Genomic DNA, 23,516 nt, shown 5'->3' with positions numbered 1-23,516 from the left:
ACTCTTAAATAATTATTCTTTAGGTTGACCAAGAATACAAATCACAATTGCAACTTCAGATGCAATTGAAGTAGTTGCGACACTGATGTTAAAGTAATATAACAAAATTCTTTTTAAAATATTTATAATGAAGCTAATAAAAAAAAAACTGCTCAATCGTAAACACTTTTTAACATAAATATCACAAAAAACACAAAAATCAACAAATAATTTCTCAATTATATATATCTAACACATCTTACTTGCATATATATTTTTAATCCTAAAATATCGTAACGTCACGTTTATCCCAAAGTTATGATAAATCTCAAATTTTGCTACATACTGTCACTTAGTCACATTATTTATTCTATTTGGTAAATAACAATCGCTCATCGATGACAACTGAAATTGCGATATACCGACGATAATTACAATCCTTGTACGACCGGGGTTTTATCGCCAAAAGCAAGCGGTGATTTACATAGGTGCACGCCCCTGCATCGCTCGACTCTCGAGACTGCTGGTTCTAACGGCTCGCTTCGTGCTCGACGAAATACGATGCACCGCACGTGCACGTTTTTCACTCGCCAAAATGTCCGCATATAAAAGAAAGAAAGAACCGTCAGCCTGCGTAATTCAAGCTCAAAGACGCGAATCGCTACGTCACGTCTTTAACGCTAATCCGTTTTACGCGCATCGCTCGCTCGCGAGGAGAAAGAAAGAGACGAAATAGAAAAAGGAAATCGAGTTGAAAACGGTAGCTGTCACGACGTTTACATTGCGCTCGATGTAGCTTACATAGCTACGGCGTTTGCAGGTTAAAGTCTCGATGTCGTTAGACCGCTGACAAACACCGCCCACGCTCAGGCATGACGTCTGGCCTTTCGTCGAGTCGGTTACTCGGCAAAGGTCCTTGCACCCGGCAAATAGTGAGAGCCTCCTACCACTGATCAGCTGCCACCGACCTTCAAGTCGACACTTTAGTTGTCCTTCTACCTATAATTTTTACTAACGCGATTTTTAATTCTCTTTCTTCTTGAGTTATGTAAAACTGCATGTACCTCCAATTACATGAATCGTTATTCGAATATTTATTTATAACAATTTAGAATATAAATGTGTTGAAAGATGAAGGATTAAGAATTATTGTTATATAATTCCATTTTTTCTGTTGAGAAAGAAAAAATATTATTTTAATATTTTATTGACTTTATTTTTTCTTCGTTATGCAAATATTGTATCAATATTGTAATTTATTATTTTGCCAACGGAGGCGTAAGATATTGTACCGTGAAATAACCCAACATTATTGACCGCTCTTTTTATGTTATGAAAAAATGAGGAGAAGATGCGAGCACGGAGAACGGTTTATAGTGTACTTAAAGATAAATTTAAGATTTTATAATCTTCCGTGTACCATATTTATCGCTTAAAGCAGCGGTGATATTAAACTTAGATATGCATGTAAAACGTATAATAAGCCTTGAGAATTATGATAACTGATAAAAAAAAATTTATTTTCTTTTTTCGAAAAACATTATTACATAATCGCGAGTTTTAAAAAAAGAAAATTAGAAAAGTGTTTCTATTTTGAACGATGTTATTGACATGCTGTCTATTGAATGGCATTAACAAAAAAAAATATAGTGACGTAAATAAAGACTAATATGCAATTTTTCATGCTTTATCATATCAATAAAAATGTTTAAAAATAAAATTTTCAAATAATCTTACGCTTGAAAGAATAGAAAAATTATTTTTCTTCAAAATACAATAAATTTACGTAACGTTTTTAAAAAGTCTACTATCGAGAATAGAAGAAAATTAATAGATTCTCTTTTAATCAGTGCAATCAATATTGATGCTTAAAAAAATCTTTTATAGAATATTAATAGCTCAATAAAAAATTTGCCGTTGAAAAGAATTTTTTTTTCAAGTTCTATAAATCTAGCAGCTGTATCACTTATGATATCACACGAGAGTGACATGATTGTTCCTGTAAAGTGAGGTGGTGCAAGGTACACAAGGTGCAAACGACCTCGAAGTACCCATGGTAGCGTTTACATTTCACTCCACGCCACTTAACCAACGCCTTCGCAGATGCAGGCTGATGTCCTCGTGCTGTTTAAACGCCATGTATGCCTGTAGAAGGTAACCTTATCGTTCGTTACGACCTTGCTAATTTGACTTCTACCGGCATCAACAGGCGATTGAATGAAGTCATTGTAGTTGTGCCAAGCATTGCATAGATAAACTATACATTTTTCTATTTTAAAATTACATAACGTGAATCGAAATGCAATTTATGAATATTAAAATATTCTTTTAAATAATATTGCATTTTAGTGTTTGTTTACATTATTCAGATTATATTAAAAAGCAATATTAAAAATTAAATTTGTCAAAAAAAAAAAAAAAATATTTTCCATAGAAAATAAATTTTATTTTCACAAAAAACATTTATCGTAAAAAATTACAACACGCAAAGCTATCATACTCGAAAAAGAAATTATTTGAATTTTATGATATACTATATATTTGTTTTCACCATTGAAGAATTAATATAACAAGCAATATAGTAATTTCATTAAACTTTTTTAATATCTCTCGCTGGAATATGTGTTTTATACAAAACATTTTCATTTCCGTGTCTTGTATATATATATATATATATATATTATATATATATATATGCATCGAACGAGTGCAATGTCTACTTTTAACAGCACGAGCACGATATGTACTTTTAACAAATAGCGATTGCATATCGGCGAGAAATGGTCGAGATCACGCCTCGGCTGTGAAATTAACTCGATTACGAAAAAGTTTCGAGCAGAGTCGCCAGAGTTCGTCGGAAGGCTAAGTACGGTTCTTGACGATTTCTTCCGTTCTCGAAGAGCGGAACATTTGGCTAACTTGGCGATTGCGCAAATTCACTTGCAGAACTGGGCAGGGACTCGTGACCGAACGGAACTATCTCCTGCGACGTGCGAGCGCACCGCGCCGGCTAATTCGATTTCCATCGAAAGTAGAGACGTGCATTTCGACAATCTCCTCCGTGCGCCGGCGAATAAATTCATTACCGAGCCTCATCAAGGATTATATTCTTACCTCTGTAAGGAAGGATGGAATACAGCCAGCATTCGTCTGAGAGAGAGAGAGAGAGAGAGAGAGAGAGGAAAAATAGCGTCGTCGAGAGACCTGCGCTTCGCGCGCACGTAGATAATCCGCGGATCTACAATTACATTTTCATATAGCGCAAATTGCATTTCAGTTCTGGTAAACAGCGGCAACAGCGAAATATAGCGGATAGAATATCGCGCTCGCGACGAAAATTATAGTCAGTGGATTTCCAACTGAAAATGTAAGTATTGTCCTTGATGATGTTTTGTGGAAACTTTCAACACGGCAAATATATCGCGCCGCTAACTTTGCGATTCCATAAATTTGCTTATGAAATTCGCGTACGAATCAGCAGGCGGCAATCTAGCGACCCGGAAAATGCACGGCCCAGATTAATCTCCATATCAAAACGGTAACGCAGTTTCGTAAATCCGTCAACGTTTCGCCGGTCAAATAAGCTTTGATGTCCCAATGCGGCCAGTTACTTCATGAACGAGTATAAATCGCCGTAATTGCGTTTTGTTTGGCGCGAAGCGGTATCCCCTGGTATGTATTTTGCCGCGCGGAAGAAAAATAAATGACGCGGATTTAATTATTTTTTATTGCGCGACGGGAATATTCAAGTTACCTGCATTTTTAATGCTATTAAATGAATAAAACCACTTTTATGGTACGCTAAAACACGTCGTCATCCAGACGTCACGTATTCCTGACGATTTCTCTCTGCGAACCGCAAACAGTCACTACGGAAACGACTGGCGGAAATTATCGCGATTACCGCCGACGCGCGATTACACACACAAACGAATTATCGTAATAGATCTTCCGAGGGAAACGTTAACGTAAGTACATACCGAGTAGCGAGTAGCGAAGCGAATCTCGCGAGCTGGATAAAGTGCTCCTTCCGACGATTTCTTACGGCGACCTTCGCTCGCGGAAATCTCGCGCAAACTTTACGTAAATTCACTTTCAAAACTCGTCGCTCACCGCTGAATGGCGGTAGCGGGAGACTTCTGCGACGAACTAACTCCGTTTTCATCGAAAGTACAGGACACGCGCTCGGCTCATTAGCTAAGCATGGCGAGGAATGGCAGAGCGACTACCGCCGCATTAATAGCGGCACTGGTTAGTACTAACTTTTACCTCCAACTGCAAGGAATACTTAGGGGCCGCAGTAAGACTTCAGACGAGGCTATTATCGTAATGCGTGCTTGTTAAGGAAGATTGGTCGCGTGCTAACTGGCAATTCCGTACTTCTATTAATTATACAGGGCGTTGATGCCGTTACATCCGAATCCTCATATATCCATCTTTGCGCCTTGTTAATTGCACGTTGCCTGGAAACTTTCATCAATTTCGTATGAAAGAATCTTTAAATACGGACGACTAACACGAGTAAATAAAGGTAGCAAACAATTAAGTAGCGTTAGACATTTCCAGATTTAAAAATACGAAATCATACACGCGGCGAGACGGGATTGATCGAAAAACGATAAATTGCAGTTTTATTGTTATATTGTATACTTCATTTGCGTGTCTACTATTTCGTATCGCGATATACTTTTTTACGTATCTATTTTTTTACTGTGTCTATATATTTTGTGCCAAATTAGGTCAGCCACGAATAGAAAAATTCATAAAATTGTTTACAACACATATTACACATAAAGCTCTGACGTTTCCAAGATTATTAAATCCTTTTGTTAAATCAAATGCTTGCTTCTCTGATGTACCAATTTTACAGTTGACTTTATCTTGAGCTTCAGTGTGCTCGAAAAGATTGAATAAGATTTTACGATCCAAAGAGGCGACTCGCGCATGTTCAACGTTGCAGAAAATAATTTCGGAAGAGTTCTCCGAAAAGAGAGAGAGATTGCAGCAACGCACATCTATCAAAATCATACAATACTTGGAATCAAAATTTTCGGTCGCTCTAATAAAATCTCAATTGAATCGACTACCTCTACTTTTTTTCCCCGAGCGTACACAGTCATTCCCAGCTCGTCGCCTCATTGTGAAGCCTCGAGGTGCTCGAAAAGGCCCGAAGATTCAATAACGTTTTACGACCCGAGAGCCGATTCTTATCCTTGTGGAAACGATTTCGAAAAGTTTCGACGACGTTGAGGCAACACCGAGACGACGAGGTGAGATGAAACGCGACGCGACGCGACACGTCGAGAGGCGTGCTACGCTCGTAAAAGGGGAACGACACAACGATAACTCGTACGCGCGCGCGCACCCCATCCTGTTCTTATCCGTAATTTACGCTCGCCTAGGGTGCGGGTAAAGGTTGGCTTAAGGACGCTCCAAACTAATACAACGTGCTGCTGCGGCCGCCGTCGCAACCTGTAACGCGATAGCGGCATCAGCCGACTAAGCATCTTTCACGGCCCCCGAACCCCGACTTCTCGAGTGCTTACAGGATATGAAGATTGCCAAGATTAGGGCTTACGGCGAGATACCTACCGCTTTTCCCCTGCGTGACATAAGCGCGCCCGTCGACGGGTCGTTGAACGTTCGTGTGTGCGTCAGTAACGGGGACGGATCGTCCGTGACGTTTCCCGGAAGCGACTGATTGGAATTATCGGCGGCTTATATGACGATACCAAGAGTAGCAACTCGCTCTCTTGTCGTTGACTTGCGATCTCGGATGAGAGATAAGGGAAATGTGACTGACGTTGGGTATAAGCTACGACGCTTCCAAGATAGAATTCTATATCGAGATGAATCGATGGATGACGACCTCATACACTTTTCGCAAACTATGAAAATATTAAATAATGATGCGATAAGTGTGAATTATACTCTTCATTTCTTATATTAAATAATAATCAAATAAATAGTAAAGTGCTTAAAAATTCATTTCTTTACGTAATACATTAATAAATTATCTTGTTTTGATTAATTTACAAACATAAAAAATAAAAATATAAAAATTCCTTGCAACCTTATCGATTGAATAAATCAATTTATAATTTTTAGTAATAAAGTTTGTATATCAGAAAATTATATATTATAATATGATCGAATGATAAAACATAAGCTTACCATATTCGTGAATATTTCTAGAAAGTCCACATATACAATACCTATTGTGTAACAAAATACTCTAAACGTAATGTTAGCAGGCTTGGGTTGCACAAAGCATATGTAATTGATTACACTGTACGAAAATTCTCATTCGCTATCTTCAACACGCTCCAGAGTAGCGCCGATTTTGAGGTAAGCGAATATACGGAAATTGCGAGAGTATTGATAACACACCACCTTAGATAGTTCCGCGTCGTCGGTTGCCTTCAAGTGGCAAAATCGCTCGCTTCTACTGTGTCACTGGAGCAATTGGATGTCTAAAGCACTCAAATAAATAGTAGTAAATATGTTTTGACGCGAGGTAATTTCATCTACTGAAAGTGCGTGTATATAATTGTTGACTCGAACTACTTGAGAAATGGTAACTGTCACAATGAGAAACAGAGTAACACAATAAAAATTAAAGATAGAATAAAATGTTATAATAATAATTAAAAGAAATAATGAAGCAGATTTGATTCACAACAAAAGAATTAAATAGGTCAGGTTATATAATAGTTTTATATAAAAACAATTTTTTCATTCTTACATGTTATATTTTATTCTGCATATTTTATTTATATCTATATTTTATACGAGAACACGGTTGTAAAAAAAATTTTTTCATCGTTCAAACATCGTGGTCATCATGGGTAATCGTGCGCAGCCGCCAGATTTGGATCACGGCCAGACGTGTAATATTCATCGCCTGACAGCGCCCACGCCGCTAAATTAGCAACGGTTACAACGTGCCTGGGCAAACTATTTAGGCCCGCTTTTATATCTGGCGATTAAGGGAGCTTTCCGCTAAAAGCGCTCTCATGAGCGAGCAAGAGGACATTGTTTTATGAAAAGTTGCTGATGGATGGATAGAGAGATGTCGAGGGTTCGACCGTCCTCTCTCTCTCTCTCTCTCTCTCTCTCTCTCTCTCTCTCTCTCTCTCTCTCTCTCTCTCTCTCTCTCTCTCTCTCTCTCTCTTTCTCTCTCTTATAATGTTCTATCAGCCCGTTGAGAAAGTATTCATCCCTCTTTTAAGAGTAAATGCATTTTTTATGCCTCGCAGCTCTCTCTACGTCGCGTTTGATTTATTATCAGCAGCGATAAAATCTGACTTGAAAGAGAATCTTGCGGTACTTTAGTTATTATTGAACAGTTGCGCGTTTGATTAAATTAGACTAAAAATGAGTCGAGGCGAACATTTTGATTGTGAGATACGATGATAATAAATATATACGTTGCATTACGTGCCATCACATGTCGATGTATCACAAGGAACACCGGGTGTGAGTTTGCGAAATCGTTAACTGTCCGTGCAGCATTTTCCCCAAGCGCTCATTAATTACGTATAATAATTAGCGAGCAATAAAGTGTATTGGCAGGATTTCATACGTTCGATAGAAGTCCGCGTTGCGTGGCATGCTCCGATACCAATTACGTTCCAATTACGCGACACTCTATATCCTCATCGTTACCTGCTTTCTCCTCCCTGTTATAATTTTGGTATAATATATTAATAGAAGTTATAAAGAGAGATATATATGACATGCGAGCGTGCGCTGAATCGTTGAGACTTAATCGCCACTTAACACATTCGCGTTAATGATCTTCTCGAAACTTTTATGATATTTATAGATAAGTATTTTTATTATTGAGCTTTTGATTCCCATTAAGCGGAATGATTAATTGTATGATTAACGTAATATATAGCGCGCTAAATTGTCACATTGTCAATAAAATATAAATTTACAGTTGGATAGATTTTTATAAAATTACGGCGGAGAGAATTGTCAGCGCGTGCAATTGCAGCAATTATCCGACGCAGAGATGAAGCTACGATTGTTTAAATGAAATTAGTGAAAGTAGTGAAGAACTCGGCGAGAGTAGTTTAGCGCGTCGATGAGAAGTTATTGAATTTCTCGTCGTATTACGAGTTAATTTCAAAACCATTTCACTCATGATGACGGCAAATACTTTACCCAACTATAAAAGACATTAATGTGCTGAGAATGGTTGTTACAATCATTGAGGTTGCCAAAACGACATTATCGCATATTAACAATCGGGCATATAACGCGCGTATGCGAGAACTTAGTTTTCCCTCGACATGTTACGGGTTAATTCGCTTAATTGCAGCGCCAGCAACGTGCTTATTGTGGCAGACAATTCTATCAACTAAACTTCATACTTATAATTGTGAAAAAACATCTCAAAGTTGTGTTCCGAGTAAAAGGAGTGTACATATTTTTTCGTATATTGCACTTTTTGCAGACTTGAATGCAATATTAACATTTCCTAAAGTATTATTATACCAAATTTATAATTTGTCGTTTATTGATGTAACAATCAATTATTTAATTATTAATTTAATTTAAATTACATTGTTATATTCGGCTCTTTTACGCCTCTAGTATTATATCATTATTTATTTAATTATTGAGCCATTTACTAATTATTTTAATTATTTCCTAAAGTAATTCTTAATTTTCGTAATAATTATCCCGTTCATGCTTATAATTTTTCTCTTCTAATATATATTTCCCTTTAGTTGCATATTATAATAATCATCTTTCTGATTGTGTTAAATGACACATACACTATTCCGACCTCGATCGATTTTGACCATATAGTCGTCGACAGATAACCAGCGAGCATCCATTCGTGAAAGTATCTTAACTCAATAACTAGTAGATAACACAGGCATTAAACGATTACAGAGTTTTAAATGAAGTTATCGAAAGTTAGACGCGGAGAATTTAATAACGTTTTGCAATATACCGATGGGCGATTCGCAATTTGAGGCCCATTTGCATTATCTCCTTCCCGGATAATACTGTATAAGCAGTTGTAAAATTTATTAGCGTGAGATCGCTGGGAGAACGCTGGTGAAAATTACGAACGCGTGAATAACGCGTGTCACGCGAGAGACGCGCATCTCGAAAGAGAATTGTTCTGACATATTACGAGATCTCAGAGCAGTAGACCGTGAGATACTCCACTCCAAAATCATGTGTTGTTACGACGAGCGGGCTCGTAAACGATGATGATTCGAGTTATTCCGATCGTCGGGTGAATATTGCGACGATAACGTTCGCGATATCGTACGACGAGAAATTATCCGCCCCGTTATCACGTTCGCGAGTAGCGCGGCGATGACGCGCGGATGCGACACCTAAGATATTCTTCGGTGAAGAGACCGCTCGGTTGCGCTGATCGTAAAACCGGGGTCGTTGTAGTCGACGATGTCGTACATGGTGTCGATTAATCGATTTTGATGTCGTGCGCGCTCACGCAGATTTGATATCAGCAATCGACCTAAAATCCGATATCACATGCAGATCCGATACATTAACCACGTGCACCACGAGATCCATAGGCCGATTTTAAGAGCACTTCGTGTTGCAGCTGAATACATCTGAATCCGGACCGGTGAATCCAAAATGCACATGTGCAAATGCGTATTTCGATGCAGGCAGCGTAATTGTTCTCTTCAATTGGCATTGATATGCCATACGCGGTTATAAATTCACTTACGAGATTAATAAAATATATGAAAACTAAAATTATCTTTTGTTTCTGCGGTATCTAGATTCGAGCTGAAGAAAATTTGTCTTTCTTTCTTTTTATATACAATATACAATAAGAATGATAATTTTAATATTGTACAGGTATACATTGTGTGTGTGCGCGCGCGAGCCAAGTGTCACTATGCTGCGCTGCGCATTGAATTTCAACGAGTGCAATAAAAAAATAACGCGCCCGTGAATTTCGTTCCGTGACACACGACGGGCTTAAACAATTTTTTACATCCATAACCCCAGTGCAAGCATGCCGGGCCCTTACCATAATAAAGATGTCGTCCGTGCTACGATGGAAAATCGATAACTCCATATAAAACTAATTTTTATGGCCACTGCGGCTGACGGTGATAACGTTTCAACTTGACAGTTTTCTCGCCGGCGCTGCCGACATGCATGAGGTCGATTAATCGACTTCCACGCTTTCCATGCACGACGCGAGTTCAACCGTACGTTGCTGGCGACGTGATACAATCAGACATCTTACGTTATCGGTTTAGAAACCGGTAAAGTAAATTTCATGCGTTGAAAGTTTCTGAATTGACAAAAATTGCCGAAACTATTTTTACTGACAGGTTCAATACGCGCGATTTGCAAATATGGTATTGATGCATAAGTAATGGCTTTATTGATTGCATTGTATGTAGTAACGAATCACAATTTTCAACCTGAAAAATGACAACGTGATCAAATAGAATACAACAATGGTATGGTCGGCTCGTCAATCTCACAACGAGTACCAATTTTCTGTGTGTGTGTGTGAAATTGAAAAAAATTTTCAATATCTTTCTCTCTCTCTCTCTCTCTCTCTCTCTCTATTTGTTAATGCTTGCACGTTACATTTTTTTTTTTTGCTTTGTTTCTGGTCTTATGCTTAAAAAAAATCTACACAAATTTACATATATTTCTTGACATAAGTGGAAAACAATTTGTTCAACAAAAGTTAAAAAATAAATTTTAAACATTTTTTTATTAATTAAAACGGGGATTATCTATTGTTAAAATATCGATATTTAAAATGTCAAAATGACCCATATGTGATTAAATGAACTTTCACATTTGGCGTTAATATCAATGTTACCAATTTTCATTATATTTTCAGAGCAGGAATTTTGTATATGCCAATTAGTTGGTTAAAATATCTCGAATATACCATTCGTGATATACACATCAGAAAACTTATTACTTTCATCATTCTTCTAATTAAATTACTCGGTTCATATTTTTAATACAGCAGGTCACGAATTTAATTTCATAGAACAGGGTTTGCTTTGATTTTGACGTGAGAATTAATTAAAAGCGCAGTACGCTAATAATCCCAACGAAAAAACGTAAAAATCGCGCGTATGCAAGAAATAAAACCTCGATACCTACATTTCACGTCGATATAATTTAAATAATAATGTATGTTTACAACAAGCTGTGTCTACATTTTTCAAGAATCTCACTCCATAAAGGAAACGAATAAAATATACGATTGATATAGAAGAGTCAGTCAAACCGCACGCGCTTAAAATCGCACGTATATACATACAATAGCGTACCCGTCCGGCTGGCGTCATTAAAATTCAAGAGAGATTGGGCTTGATCCGGCGCAAATCCCACGGAGAAGCCAGTGAGACTGTTCCAACAGTCGAAAGTTCCCGTGAGTCGCCGACCTCGCTAGAAATGTCCACCGCCCACGAGAAACTTATCATCGCGGCCGATATAGATGTAGAAAGAAATGTCCTATATTTCATTCCGAGGACCACGTTACGCGAATTTCGACAGGTGCTCGATTAACGGCTGACCGCCTGGCCGATAACGTGTAATCGTACGTTAAGAACACGTCCCGGTATTTTCGATGCGATCTTAATCTCGCATAATCTGTTGAAGTAGTTTTTCGTGCTAGAAAAGAAGGCTATAAATGCAACGAAAGAAAAATTTCCTTCCAAGAAAGAATTCTTACGTGTCCGAAGTTTTATACATTTGTGTAAATGCTTTAGTTGTATAATTGTGCCACGAAATAGAGGCTTCGATCGCGTAAATGTATATAATCGACATTTTTTTTTTTTTTTTTTTCTAATGAACGTGAATTGTGAAAGAAACGTGATTGACAGATAAATCCGAGCAATCTACTCCAATTTCAACAAATTATACGTTTATTTTGTTATCGCTTGTAGAAAAAAAAATTTGTATCACGTAAAGAGACAACGACATTGATAATCGTATTGAGCGATTACGAAAGAGCAGAATGTTCATCTCGCTCAAACGTGCTGCGCAAAAAAGCAATATACGGAGCAGAATTGCTATCTAAAAACGGAATCGAAAATTTCGTACAAATGCTGTACACAGAGCACAACTCGGCATATGTAATAAAAACGAAAATGTTTCAACTTTTGCCATTGGTTTTGCCCAAGTTTCGTCAATTTACATCGTATTATTTTTGCTTTTACGCTTTTAAACAAAGATGTATACATTTGTATCGAATATATCTCACGAAAACAAATTAGAGCAGTCAGTTCGTGCGAAAAAACGGAAAGCAGCTTCACATGGCACGTCCGGCTCAAGAAAATATGTAATGAAATGGGAAACTCGTAGAGGAACAAAAATCTACAACGTGGCGTGGAGGCATCTTGGCGTAGAATTAGAGCGTAAGAATGGGAACGCTCCTGCACGCGCGCGAGCGCACTATCGATCATCAAGCTGGCTGTTTTCTCGAGCACGTAGGGGATTCGCCGAAAGTGTTTTAGAAAGCATTCTTTCAGCGTGACGTTAAACCAAGGATCGACTTTACGGTGTATTTGGTCTGGCGGCAGGTTAAGCTAAGCTCGGTTTAAAATTCGGTGGGGCGTATGGTAGCGGCTAGATGGGAATCTGTTTGTCGAGAGGATGAACTGCTACTGCTGCTGCAGTATACTGGTAACACCGGCATGACGCCCTGGCGTGACATGATCCGTCTGTATGATGAGTTGCGAGAACTGTTAGCGATGATAAACGTGTAACGCGAGCTTGTCGTAACTTTTTGACTTATGACAAAGTGTGAATCAGGAGGGAGAAAAAAGACCGGGTAGTATTCTCTGTTGCTATTTCAGCGAATTTCGATCCACTGGAATTAATCATCACCGACGGTAAATAAACCTGACCAAATTTATCATTCGTCTCGATGCTGTGAGATATTAACGCGTACGACACGCCGTGCACTTTGATGTATGTTTACGCGTACGTTACCATGTATGTATACATCAACGAAACCAATCATTGAGTATGACAAGACTAATTGAGGGCAGATATACTGAATTACTTATTAAATTGAAATTATTTTTACTCTTGGTTGACAGCAATGTGCAAAATTAATTAATAACAACAGATAATAAAATAATTTTTATAGCTAACAGATAATTTTTATCGATAACACTTTTGCGAACTAATGTGAATAATGAAATACTGCTGTACGTGTATGAATCATATTCAAGACTCTTATTACGAAAAATTCAATGAAATAAACGAGTTTTAAACGGACAAAATTCTCTACTGCCAGGAATCCCCGAAGGAGATTTTAGAATCTCGAAAAATTTGTTCCGCAAACGCGGAATCATTTAAAACATATTTTAGAACATTAATAAAATATTTTTTTTAAATTATATTCTTCGTTAATTACGTAATTTGAGTTATAAACGTTACAGAATGATATTATTGAAAGTCGCGCAATACACTCAACGGATAATTCGAAACTTTCGATATTATTTTCGCGCATCGATGGAGAAAATCGTATCAATATTAAATCTTGATTACAAACAATGGAAACGAGATTTCCTCGACTCTTTGGAATTCCGCGCTTCGCTATAGCCGTTTGTCTATAGCCTTGTCGACACTGCTTGCTAAAACGGAACATCTCGTGCGTCGAATAATGCTGTTCGCCGGCTACGTTCCTTTGTAAGCGGCAATGCACGCTTATATATTCGGTCGAAGGAATCAACTGAATACCAACTAAGAGTAGCCAATCGTCCGCTCGGTCATCCTCGCATGCCAAGGTTCTAACGTTTCATCCGGAAACCGACTACAGTCGATTCGCTTCCGTTAAGTGAATGGTATAATAAAATAGAAATTTATCTTTGACGCGATCTAAGTGTGCGTGCAAATACCACATTCAGCTTCAACCGGCAATTCATTGTAGTCTTTCTAGTTATCTACAACGAGCCTTTCATATTTTTATAACGAAAAGATACGTGCAATATAATATAAATTACCGATAATCTGATTCATAAGAATTTACCTGATTTTATGATAAAAATGTAGTTTTCTGAAGATTTCGACAATTAACTATTTAATTAATCATCAAATTTGCAATTTTATAATGAAAAATTTTCGAAAAACATTATTGTTATATTATGTACAATTTACATTATACCTATAGCGATTTATTCCAACTCGATTTAAGTAAACATATCAAAGGAAGACGTTACATATAAGTATCTTAATTAATTTTCAACATTCCCTCCAAGTCGCTATTTGAAATTATACAGTAGAGGAAATTTGAATAGTGAAGCCGTTAAGATTATCACGACAATCTAGTGAGAGTCTTTCAAGCATCCCTCGACCACACTTAGATGTCATTAACACCTTCGTCGCGTACTATGGAGCGCACTAATATCTTTCATTCCAGTGAAATACTTCGGGTCGACGAGAAATTATCAACTTTCTTCCGTGCAGCCACTGCGATAACGTGGCGAAAAACTTTTCCGGTTTGTTGCGATAATTATTCGATCAATCTCGCGTCGCGTGCCACAGAGGTGATACACAGCAATAGCTTTGCAAGCGTATGGCGAGAAATGAGATCTCTTTCCCTCGTCGGGATTAAACCGAGAGATTTTACTCTCCCATGAGTATCTTCATCTGCGAGACAATAGAGTTGCATGACAAGGAGCGAAGTTTAATTCGGCACAGTTTCGCGCTCGCGCTCGTCAAACTTGCTTCGTCTCGTCGCATTCTGGAATCGTGGTCGTTGCGCGACCTTTGTTCGCGATTCTTCCACAATTCGCTGCGTTTTCGATGACAATTCTTTTTTTCTCCTTTCTGCCTTTTTATCCGTCTACATCTTACAATTAACCGTTTGCCGTCTCACGTAATGATGAGCCAAACATATCTCATTTTTAAAGGGCCACGACGGACAGATAGCGTGTCGCGCGTATCGTATTTGCGGATGACCAATGGGAATGGCGAAGTAAGTGGTGGTGATTAACGAGCCGCAGTGTCACCGATATACAAACACAGCTAGCCATTGACGGCACGGTTGGCTACGAAAGCGGCTATGGTCAAAGGGAAGAGCGCCTTTGATCCGTCAGTGTTAAAATATTCCTAAGCGCGTCCCGGTTTGACTGTGGTCCGCTGCGACGCCGTTTGGTGCAAAACATCGTTTATACGCGATAATTCAACGTGATGGACGAAAGAGTTACTCGATGAAATTTGTTATGCATGCCTCATTGTTTCAACTTCGAATACTTCATTGCGGTTTAATGAAATATTGCAACTCAACTTTCAATGAAATGTAGGATACATCTGTGAGAGTAGGTCGTTTGATATGTAAAGAATGTTTCACTTCAAGCTAAAATATCAAGGCCTTTACTATTATCTTTATTAGAATAAAAAAATAACTTTAATGACTATTCATTCGATTTAATTATAAATTAATGTGGTTAGGTATAAATCGAATTTTTAATATCTACTTCATAAGAAATAGATTTTTTTTCAAAAGCAAGTACTTAACACCTTGCAAAACTACCGCCTAACTCGATTATGTTTTAAGCGAGTTGTTAAGCGAGTAGGTGGAAAGTTGATGAACGGTCGGAGGGAAAAGCGAGAATCAGGTCGAGTCGCGATTCCGCTCGAGCTCGCGCAAATACGATAAAACACAACAACAAATTCAACAGCCACTTACTGTCCTTCACGCAGAATGCGCCAATAATCCAGAGCGGAAAGAGCGGCACGACGAGCACATTCAAGTGTCTCGCGTTCGCGTTGTACCGTAGACTCCTCCCGTCGTGTGGCCTAAAGTAAATCATGATCGTTCCACGTGACGCGGCACGATCATAGCAACTCCGATCACCAAGGTACGTCGTCGATGTACATCCACCCGCACTGTTCGTAAACGCACACTGATCCACACGGATTCCTCTTCACTCTTTGGAGAGGTCTAGTCAAGTCCGGAATCCGGACGACGTGGTTGCCGATTATCGTGCACACGATATTCGCGCATCCTCCTCGTCCGCGACGAATTTTCGCAGATGAGACGAGAGAGGCCAACCGGGGTTGTTCGGACGGATCGCGCGCGAGTACTGATCGGATCAACGAATCCACGACGCGCGAGAGACACACGGCGCTGGAGGAGGCTGCGCTGGACCACTGGATTATTTCGGAAGCTCTCGAGAGACTCCGAAGACCGGCTCTGGAGGCTCTTAATCGGAAAGCGGATACAGTGATCGCGTGCACTACGTAATAGTTCTCCGCGTCGCGAAATCACATCGTCAATTTACTCGCAATATATCCAGAGATTTGCGCGCGTTATCATTTCTTCTCTCTTTCTCTTTAGCACTTTTTTAACCTTTTTTTCTATTAAACCATACTTTGTTTTTCACACCTTTTTACTTTCCATTTTTTTTCGCACCAACTTTCTTTTTTATTTGTTCTCTTTTTTTTTTTTTTGCACAATATCAAAGTTTCTTTTCGCACTATCGATTCTTTTTTTTTCTTTTTCACCCCTTCGGAAGATCTTTGGCAACTCTCACTCTTTTATAACAACTTTTCTCTCGTGCTTTTTTTTCTTTTTTTTTTTTTTTTTTTTTAATTTGCCCGTTTCACTCGCGTCCTCGATGACACGTTCGATCGGCACGTTTGAGCGCTTCAAGCACGACGACGTGATGCGCGCCACTCACGGCGTCAGCGTGATTTCGCACTCCCTCCACGACTGTATCGGGGGCCGAACCGTGCGCGGCCGCCGCACACCGCCGCTCTCACCTGCTGCGGCTGCCGCTGGTGCCGCCACCGATGCGTCGTTGCCGCCGCCGCGAGCCAGCCGACGTCGACGTCGTGGGGTCGTTGCCGTCGTCGTCGTCGCCGTCGCCGCTGCTGCCGTCGCCACCGCCACCACCGTCGCCGCTGCCGCCGCCGCCGCCGCCGCCACCACCGACACCCTCGATCGAAAAGAGGTCCGTGTACGCGCCCGCGCACACGCTTTACCTCGCATGCGTATTGAACGCGGACCGATGTCTCTGGACCTCTTTCTGCCTCCACTTGGTGGCACGCGCCGCTTCCTCCTCGTAGTTGCTGCTACCGTTGCTTGCGCTCGTCACAAGTCTCTTGCTTCTGTCTCCTCTCTTTTTTTGTCACCTTCTTTTCATCTCGATTGATGTAATTAATTTTCTCTTTTAGGTGAAATGTTCTGATTTTCTAGTGATTTCAAGCTGTCTATTATTATACTTATAGTCGTACGTCGATGTTGATATTTTTTTTTATCGAACATGTAAGTTTATCTTGTATCTTTTACAACCATTTAATATCTCATTCATTCCTCTATTGTAATATTATTCTTACATTTTTATCTTACTTTTTTATTAGGTTTAAACCGTGCTATGCTTGCTCCAGAATAATGAAGCATACCCAAGTAGCACATGTTCGTTTAATAAACGTTTCATAACGTTTTCTAAACGTATCTTTTCGTATTAGATACGTTTAGAAAACGTTTATAAAACGAACAGTGCTACCTGGGTATTCTTTCTTTTTTCTCTTGTTGCATTTTTTCCCGTGAATCGAAATCGAAGTATAAGCTTGTTGAGAACTCGAGTGATACGTTGGACGAATGCGAACGAAAGGGAATCTTAGGTTGATTTTGAATGTGGGTAAATTTGCAACATCGTTTGGAGCCAAGTGCGCGCTCGACGACGGTTCATTATAAACAAAATTGGATGCGACTGTAATTTTTTTTTCGCTGCATCCGACTCTTGCACTCTGTCTGCTGTCTGTATTTTATTTTCTGGCAACGTCATAAAAAATATCTTTTCCTTATTTCTTAAGATTTAAGAAAGAAAGCATTCTTAATTGGATATCCAGAGACGAGACGAAATTATCGAATCTGTGTCATTTCTAATTATATGTGCAACATACCTATGATCCAGATGCATGTATAGTAATATTTCATTTGTAAAATTGCAACAAGTAAATTTAGCTTTCTGTATCTTACTGAATCTCCATACCGGCTTACATAATATTCCATTTCTTTTCTTTGTTACTCATAATAATCTTTGCCTTCGTTTTTCATTTGCATCTTCATCTTTTTACATTTCGCTCTATAGTAGGCGTTCGATACGAAAGTCGGTCTAATACAGAAAGTTTTTCAAAGGAAAACGTGCGCGTATCGAATCTACGAATAGAGATGAAAAGGACCAGGACTTTGGTTAATTTTATATCTTTTATCGAGATTTGCGGATTATCGGATGTTCGCTAGCACTGCACGCTAATCCTCTTCATTACTACTCTTTTCAAATACGTCATTACTTTCAACGCAATTTCAATCGCAAACAAATGTAGTATGTCTTTAATATTATATAATACATATATCGCGCTTATTTAAGTTTTGCTTTTTTATATTGTTTAAAATTTTTAGAAAAATAAGATTTATGAATATATTATCTCTCTCCCTCTCTCTTCCTCTCTCTCTCTCTCTCTCTCTCTCTCTCTCTTTCAAACAATATAAAACATTTTATGAAAAATTTCCCAGTTTATTACTATATGTGTGTCTCTTTTTTGAAAGATTCATATAAACCTATAAAATATTTAGGAATTTTTGTGAAAAAGAATTGATATATATATATATATATCTTTTTTCACAAAAATTCCTATATATATATATACATAAAATAAATATAAATAAATATAAAGGTTAACAAAAAGACTATTTTTTGGCAAATATGAGAGAGAAAGAACGTAATAAAAAAAAGATAATTAAAATTGGCGCATTTGAGAAGGAATGAGATATATAATTATTTTTCTCTTTCTGCATATCTTTTTTATCATTCTTTATGCTTTCTTCTCTTTACTCGTTAATCTTTGCTCTCTTTGCTCTCTCTTTCTCTCTCTCTCTTTTTCTCTTTTAAGATGACTCTTCTGCAATGTCGCCCGGAATTCCTGCGTGTAGCAAGAAATTCTCGAAAAAAAGAGATACTGTGGCTGTGTAAAGAAGATTGGAATTTGTTACCATCAAGGAATGTGCATATTTTCATTACGTTACATTGTCTGAGATTAAAAATCGAATTATTTTTGAGAATAAAAAATATTAGGTATTTTAAACAGATTGAATTATGTGAAAAATAAATCACGAGCATGATAATAGCTGTTATTAAATTGTTTAATAACCAAACATTAATCTATTAAAATTGATATAATACGAATGTATCATAAAAGATATGGTACGCAAAATACATCGGTAGGAAATTTCGCGTACGTCCCATGTGAGATGCACGAAATAAAATCTAAATTATGTACATTATATTTCGGAAATATAATTATTACGCGTAACAATATATGATTCCATTACAACGATATTACAAGAAGCGACTCGGATAATAATTGCTATTGCGATTCGTTTTCTTTCCATTGCTAAAAAAGCTGCGCCAAGAAATGATGCCCATCAAATTATTTGCAGCGTCTTACGTTTGTCTTGCAACAGATTTAAATTTCCCATTTCTTCAATTACGGGGAGGGCGGGGGAGAGGACATGACAAACCCCCGGAGAAATTTTTATTGAAGGGGTATGCATGACAGACCCTGGGAAAATTTTTTGCCGGAAAAGTATGCATGACAAATGCCCGAAGAAATTTTTAGAGAGAGCAATTTCGAGGTTACTGTTTATCTTATTTTTTTATTATCGATACATAGACGATATACCATTGGCAGCTTCTTTTTTTTCCATTTGACTGTCCTAGATACATTTAACTCCTTAAGAGAAGGTAAAAACCGTTGAGGTTGAAGAACAAAATTGAACTTCTTATGTGCAAGAAAGTATACGTAGAACGAGCATAGCACTTTGTCACGGATATGTTTTGCATTTATTTACAAATGTTTTCATTGCATAGCAAATATTGAATTACTGTCTGAGGTCTGTCTAAAACTATTTTTTTTATTGTCCGTTATTTAATTGCGCTAATTTGATTGATTTGTTCAAACGTGTAATAAATAAATATTCATAATCAAATCGAGAATTTTCCAAAATTTTATGCATTTTTACAGAAATAATATGGAATTACTAGATTACACGCAACGAGAGTCTTAAGGGTAATTGTAGGTACAGTATTCCCGACGCATTTCCTGTTTGCGAACAGACTTCGTAGACTACAACAGTTATTTGAATTCCACAGATGGGTACGAATATTCGGTATGCGGGCAAAACGTCTTAGATTCAATTTTTCGCAAATGGATTCCTCGTGGTAGAGTGTAGAGAGAATCTTTCTATATAATATGGCATGAAAATTTGATGCGAAAGAAATTGGATTTAAGCTGTAGTGCTGCGCCAAACACATCCCGTGTATACGATATATTGCCCAAGGGAAAGCGCAATGTGTTTGCTACTCCGATGGTAAACGATATTAACAAACGATGGAACTCGGTCCAATTTTTTACGTCTCGATGATTTGTGAATTACAGTCAAGTCGTGCGAATCGATTTGTGTACGGTACGTGTGCAGAGAGAAAAAGAGACAGAGACAGAGAGGAAAGGCACTTCTGTATAGACTATAAATGATAGAGAATGGAGATAGAGAAATTTTTACCAATTTTTTCCCTGAACAATTCTCAATATGTGTTACTAATGGATTAGTGAAGGCTTGAGTCGTGCGCGCTCCAAGTACGCTTCAATTTGCGAAACTCTACAGTTAATGGACTCACGCCATATCGAGCTATTAAATTCTGTCATACGGACGCGAAAACGATACAGTGTGAGGAAAAAAGAGAGAGAGAGAGAGAGAGAGAGAGAGAGAGAGAGAGAGAGAGAGAGAGAGAAAGAAGGAGAGAGACAAACAGAGATTTTGTTTACTGCACAGATTAGCGTAGGATTAGTAACCGGACTTTATTCTCTCTCGCACTCGATGCATATAATACATATACCGAGCGTTACGCCGCATTATCATCGCTTCGTGTCGTCCACGCACATTTATGTCGTCGACGCATTCGTCCGATGACATTATTATCGAAAAGCGTTTTACCACGGGGAAGCACGTTCGCTCGCTTTTCGCGGATAAATGTTACGTGTGGCAGCTACGCTACCGGTGAGACCAAGGGAAAGCGCAGCACGGGAGAGCTCTCCACTTCGTCGTTAAGCGATAATAATAGGCGTTGCGCATGCATAGAGAGACGGAGAAAGAGAGAGAGAGAGAGAGAGAGAGAGAGAGAGAGAGAGAGACAGAGAGAGAAAGATACATAAATATAGCAAACTCGAGAGATACATACGCCGGCGAGATGCCCAGGAGGAAACAATGCGTCCCGCTGTGCACGTCAATGAGAACCGCGGAATCTCGTTAGCGCTCTAAATCCTCCTTTTTTGAGGCCACGATGCATTTCCAGGTTCAAGACACGTGATATATTCGCATACGGCTCTTGCGTCGGGTGACTATAATATCGCCTGTATAATGTCTTTACTATTCAATGTATATTACCTCGGGTGTATAGAGAATATGTCTCCTGATACGTTAAGAGTTTCTTTACTACAATGACGTCGTTGATTTTTTCTTTTGATATAAAAATTAAAATGTTACGTTTAATTATTTTATCACATCGATTATAAAAAAAAAGAAATATCTTATTTGCTTTCGCGGCGCGCTTTTGATTTAATAATATCATTTATGTCGCACGCTTCAGTGCCAATTCGCAAATCGGATCAGGAATTTGAGCGTGGGAAATATGACGGTCGCGGTGACGAAGATACAACCTAATGCTCCTTAGAAATTTCGTAATGAATCGATACGCACGATCGAGCCATGAACCGAAGATGGATTATGCGCGTAAGGCATCGTGGCGTAGGATAATAGAGAAGCCCGTCCGAATAAAATTACGGCAAATATTGTACCAAGAGAACTTACCCCCGTATGAGAGCGCGATCGGATAATCGATTTCGACGTTAACGCCGGAATCTTTCAGTGCACGGAAAATTAACATACTCTATGTTATACGTAACGAACGAGCACACAGAGTGTCAAGATTCCTAAAGAAATTTTTCGAATTTTTTTCTACCCGGCGACGCCAATTCCGCCTTTGTTTAATCTGGCAATCATCATACATCATCCACCGCAAAATTACGCCGCCAGCGCGTTGTTACTGCATTTATATTGCTCTTCCGTCTTTCAGTCGCGTCGCTTCTTTTCATATTTTGAAGACGCGTCTGTTTCGCCCTACAGCGGTTTCATAGAGTGTTACGCGGATATTAAATTATGAAGGAAAGAGGAGTTACGTGAAACTAACAGATCCGAGAAACAAAGAGAAAATTCCATGTGCTCTATTTTCTACGAGAAAGATTCCTCTCTCTCTCTCTTTCTCTCTCCCCCTATCTCTTTTTGCAAACATTATGAAAATTCAATCAATTAATTTAAACTCTAGCGCGATTAATATCATCACTAATTGTCACTTTTGATTAAAAAATCACTTTGCAAAAATAATCTATCGCAATTGCTTTTCCCTGGCCCGGTTCTCTGGCATAATTTTGATATTGAAAAATTATAATTTTATTTAATCGATTTTTCTATATTACTGCTTTTCTTGTACATGATTTTCGTAGAAATGTTTTCAAACTAACGCATTTCTAATATTATAATTTTAATGACTAAGCTCATTGTTCCATCTCTTATAAGAAATTTTAATTCTCTGCGACGCGACGAGAGTGTCTTTGTTGAAGACCATAATTTCTCACAGACGAATACACCCATGGGTGCACTTCGTTCTCGCGTTCGGACGCGTGCTATTTCGCGTTACGCTTGAACGGTAACGTCAATCCAGACTGTCGAGCCAAGGGAATGAAACGGTAACTAGCCGGTATTCACCCTTCCCGGAAACAAGCCAGAGTAGACACACACTACGACCAGTGTTCATTCATCCGTACTTGTTCGTTCCACGTGCAAGTTTTATTAAAATCCGCTCGTACATGGTATAAAAGCTGATAATATTGAATAATAATGTTGAGAAAATTATATATGTATAATTATATGTTTTATATATATATATATATATATATATATATATATATATATATATATGACATGTAAATATTCAGATTACAGAATATTACAGAATATTTGAAAATACTAGAAAGTGTGCTCAAATGCTACAGCTCATTGAATTGAATTTTTGTCCAAATGATTTCAACAAAATAAATGAAAATAAATGAAGTAACTAAATATGATCAAGTGTGGTATAAAATATTTCGAATAAAGTATGAAATTTTAACGAGTGTGCAGTGAATTACAAAAAAAAAGACAATATAACTATGAGCAAAAGAATAAAATCGAAGCTTTCTAAATTGGAACATATGAGTTTTATTTAATAATTCTTCCGGATCGCGTATCGACAATAAAATTGATAGCACTTTCGAAATTTCGTTATATTATGATCGAGGTCAATAGAATTTACGCGATTGTAAGAACGAAAATTTCTATGTAGGAACCTTATTATCGGACGCAGTATAACAGTCGTCTGGGCACTAAGCCAATTACATTTCGTTAATGAAATGGAATTCAGTTTTGGTGAACGTAT

At 38.1% G+C, this 23,516-nt stretch overlaps 1 protein-coding gene and 1 long non-coding RNA gene across 4 annotated transcripts in view; one reads left to right on the top strand and one right to left on the bottom strand.

Moving 5' to 3' along the window:
• The window catches only part of LOC140669810 (neural cell adhesion molecule 2), a 205,718-nt gene extending 188,616 nt beyond the window's left edge, over window positions 1–17,102 (bottom strand). For both annotated transcript variants that reach the window (XR_012047411.1, XM_072899958.1), the window contains exon 1: window positions 15,668–17,102. Coding sequence is in view for 1 of the 2 variants with exons in the window: in XM_072899958.1 (XP_072756059.1) it covers window positions 15,668–15,791 (124 nt within the window). In the remaining variant the exon portion in view is untranslated. The remainder of the gene's footprint in view (window positions 1–15,667) is intronic.
• The window catches only part of LOC140669819 (uncharacterized), a 223,338-nt gene that overhangs the window by 116,970 nt on the left and 82,852 nt on the right, over window positions 1–23,516 (top strand). The window lies entirely within an intron of this gene.

Source organism: Anoplolepis gracilipes, chromosome 9 (genome assembly GCF_047496725.1).
Source record: "Anoplolepis gracilipes chromosome 9, ASM4749672v1, whole genome shotgun sequence".
NCBI lineage: Eukaryota > Metazoa > Arthropoda > Insecta > Hymenoptera > Formicidae > Anoplolepis > Anoplolepis gracilipes.
This window is presented reverse-complemented; position numbering and strand designations above follow the sequence as displayed.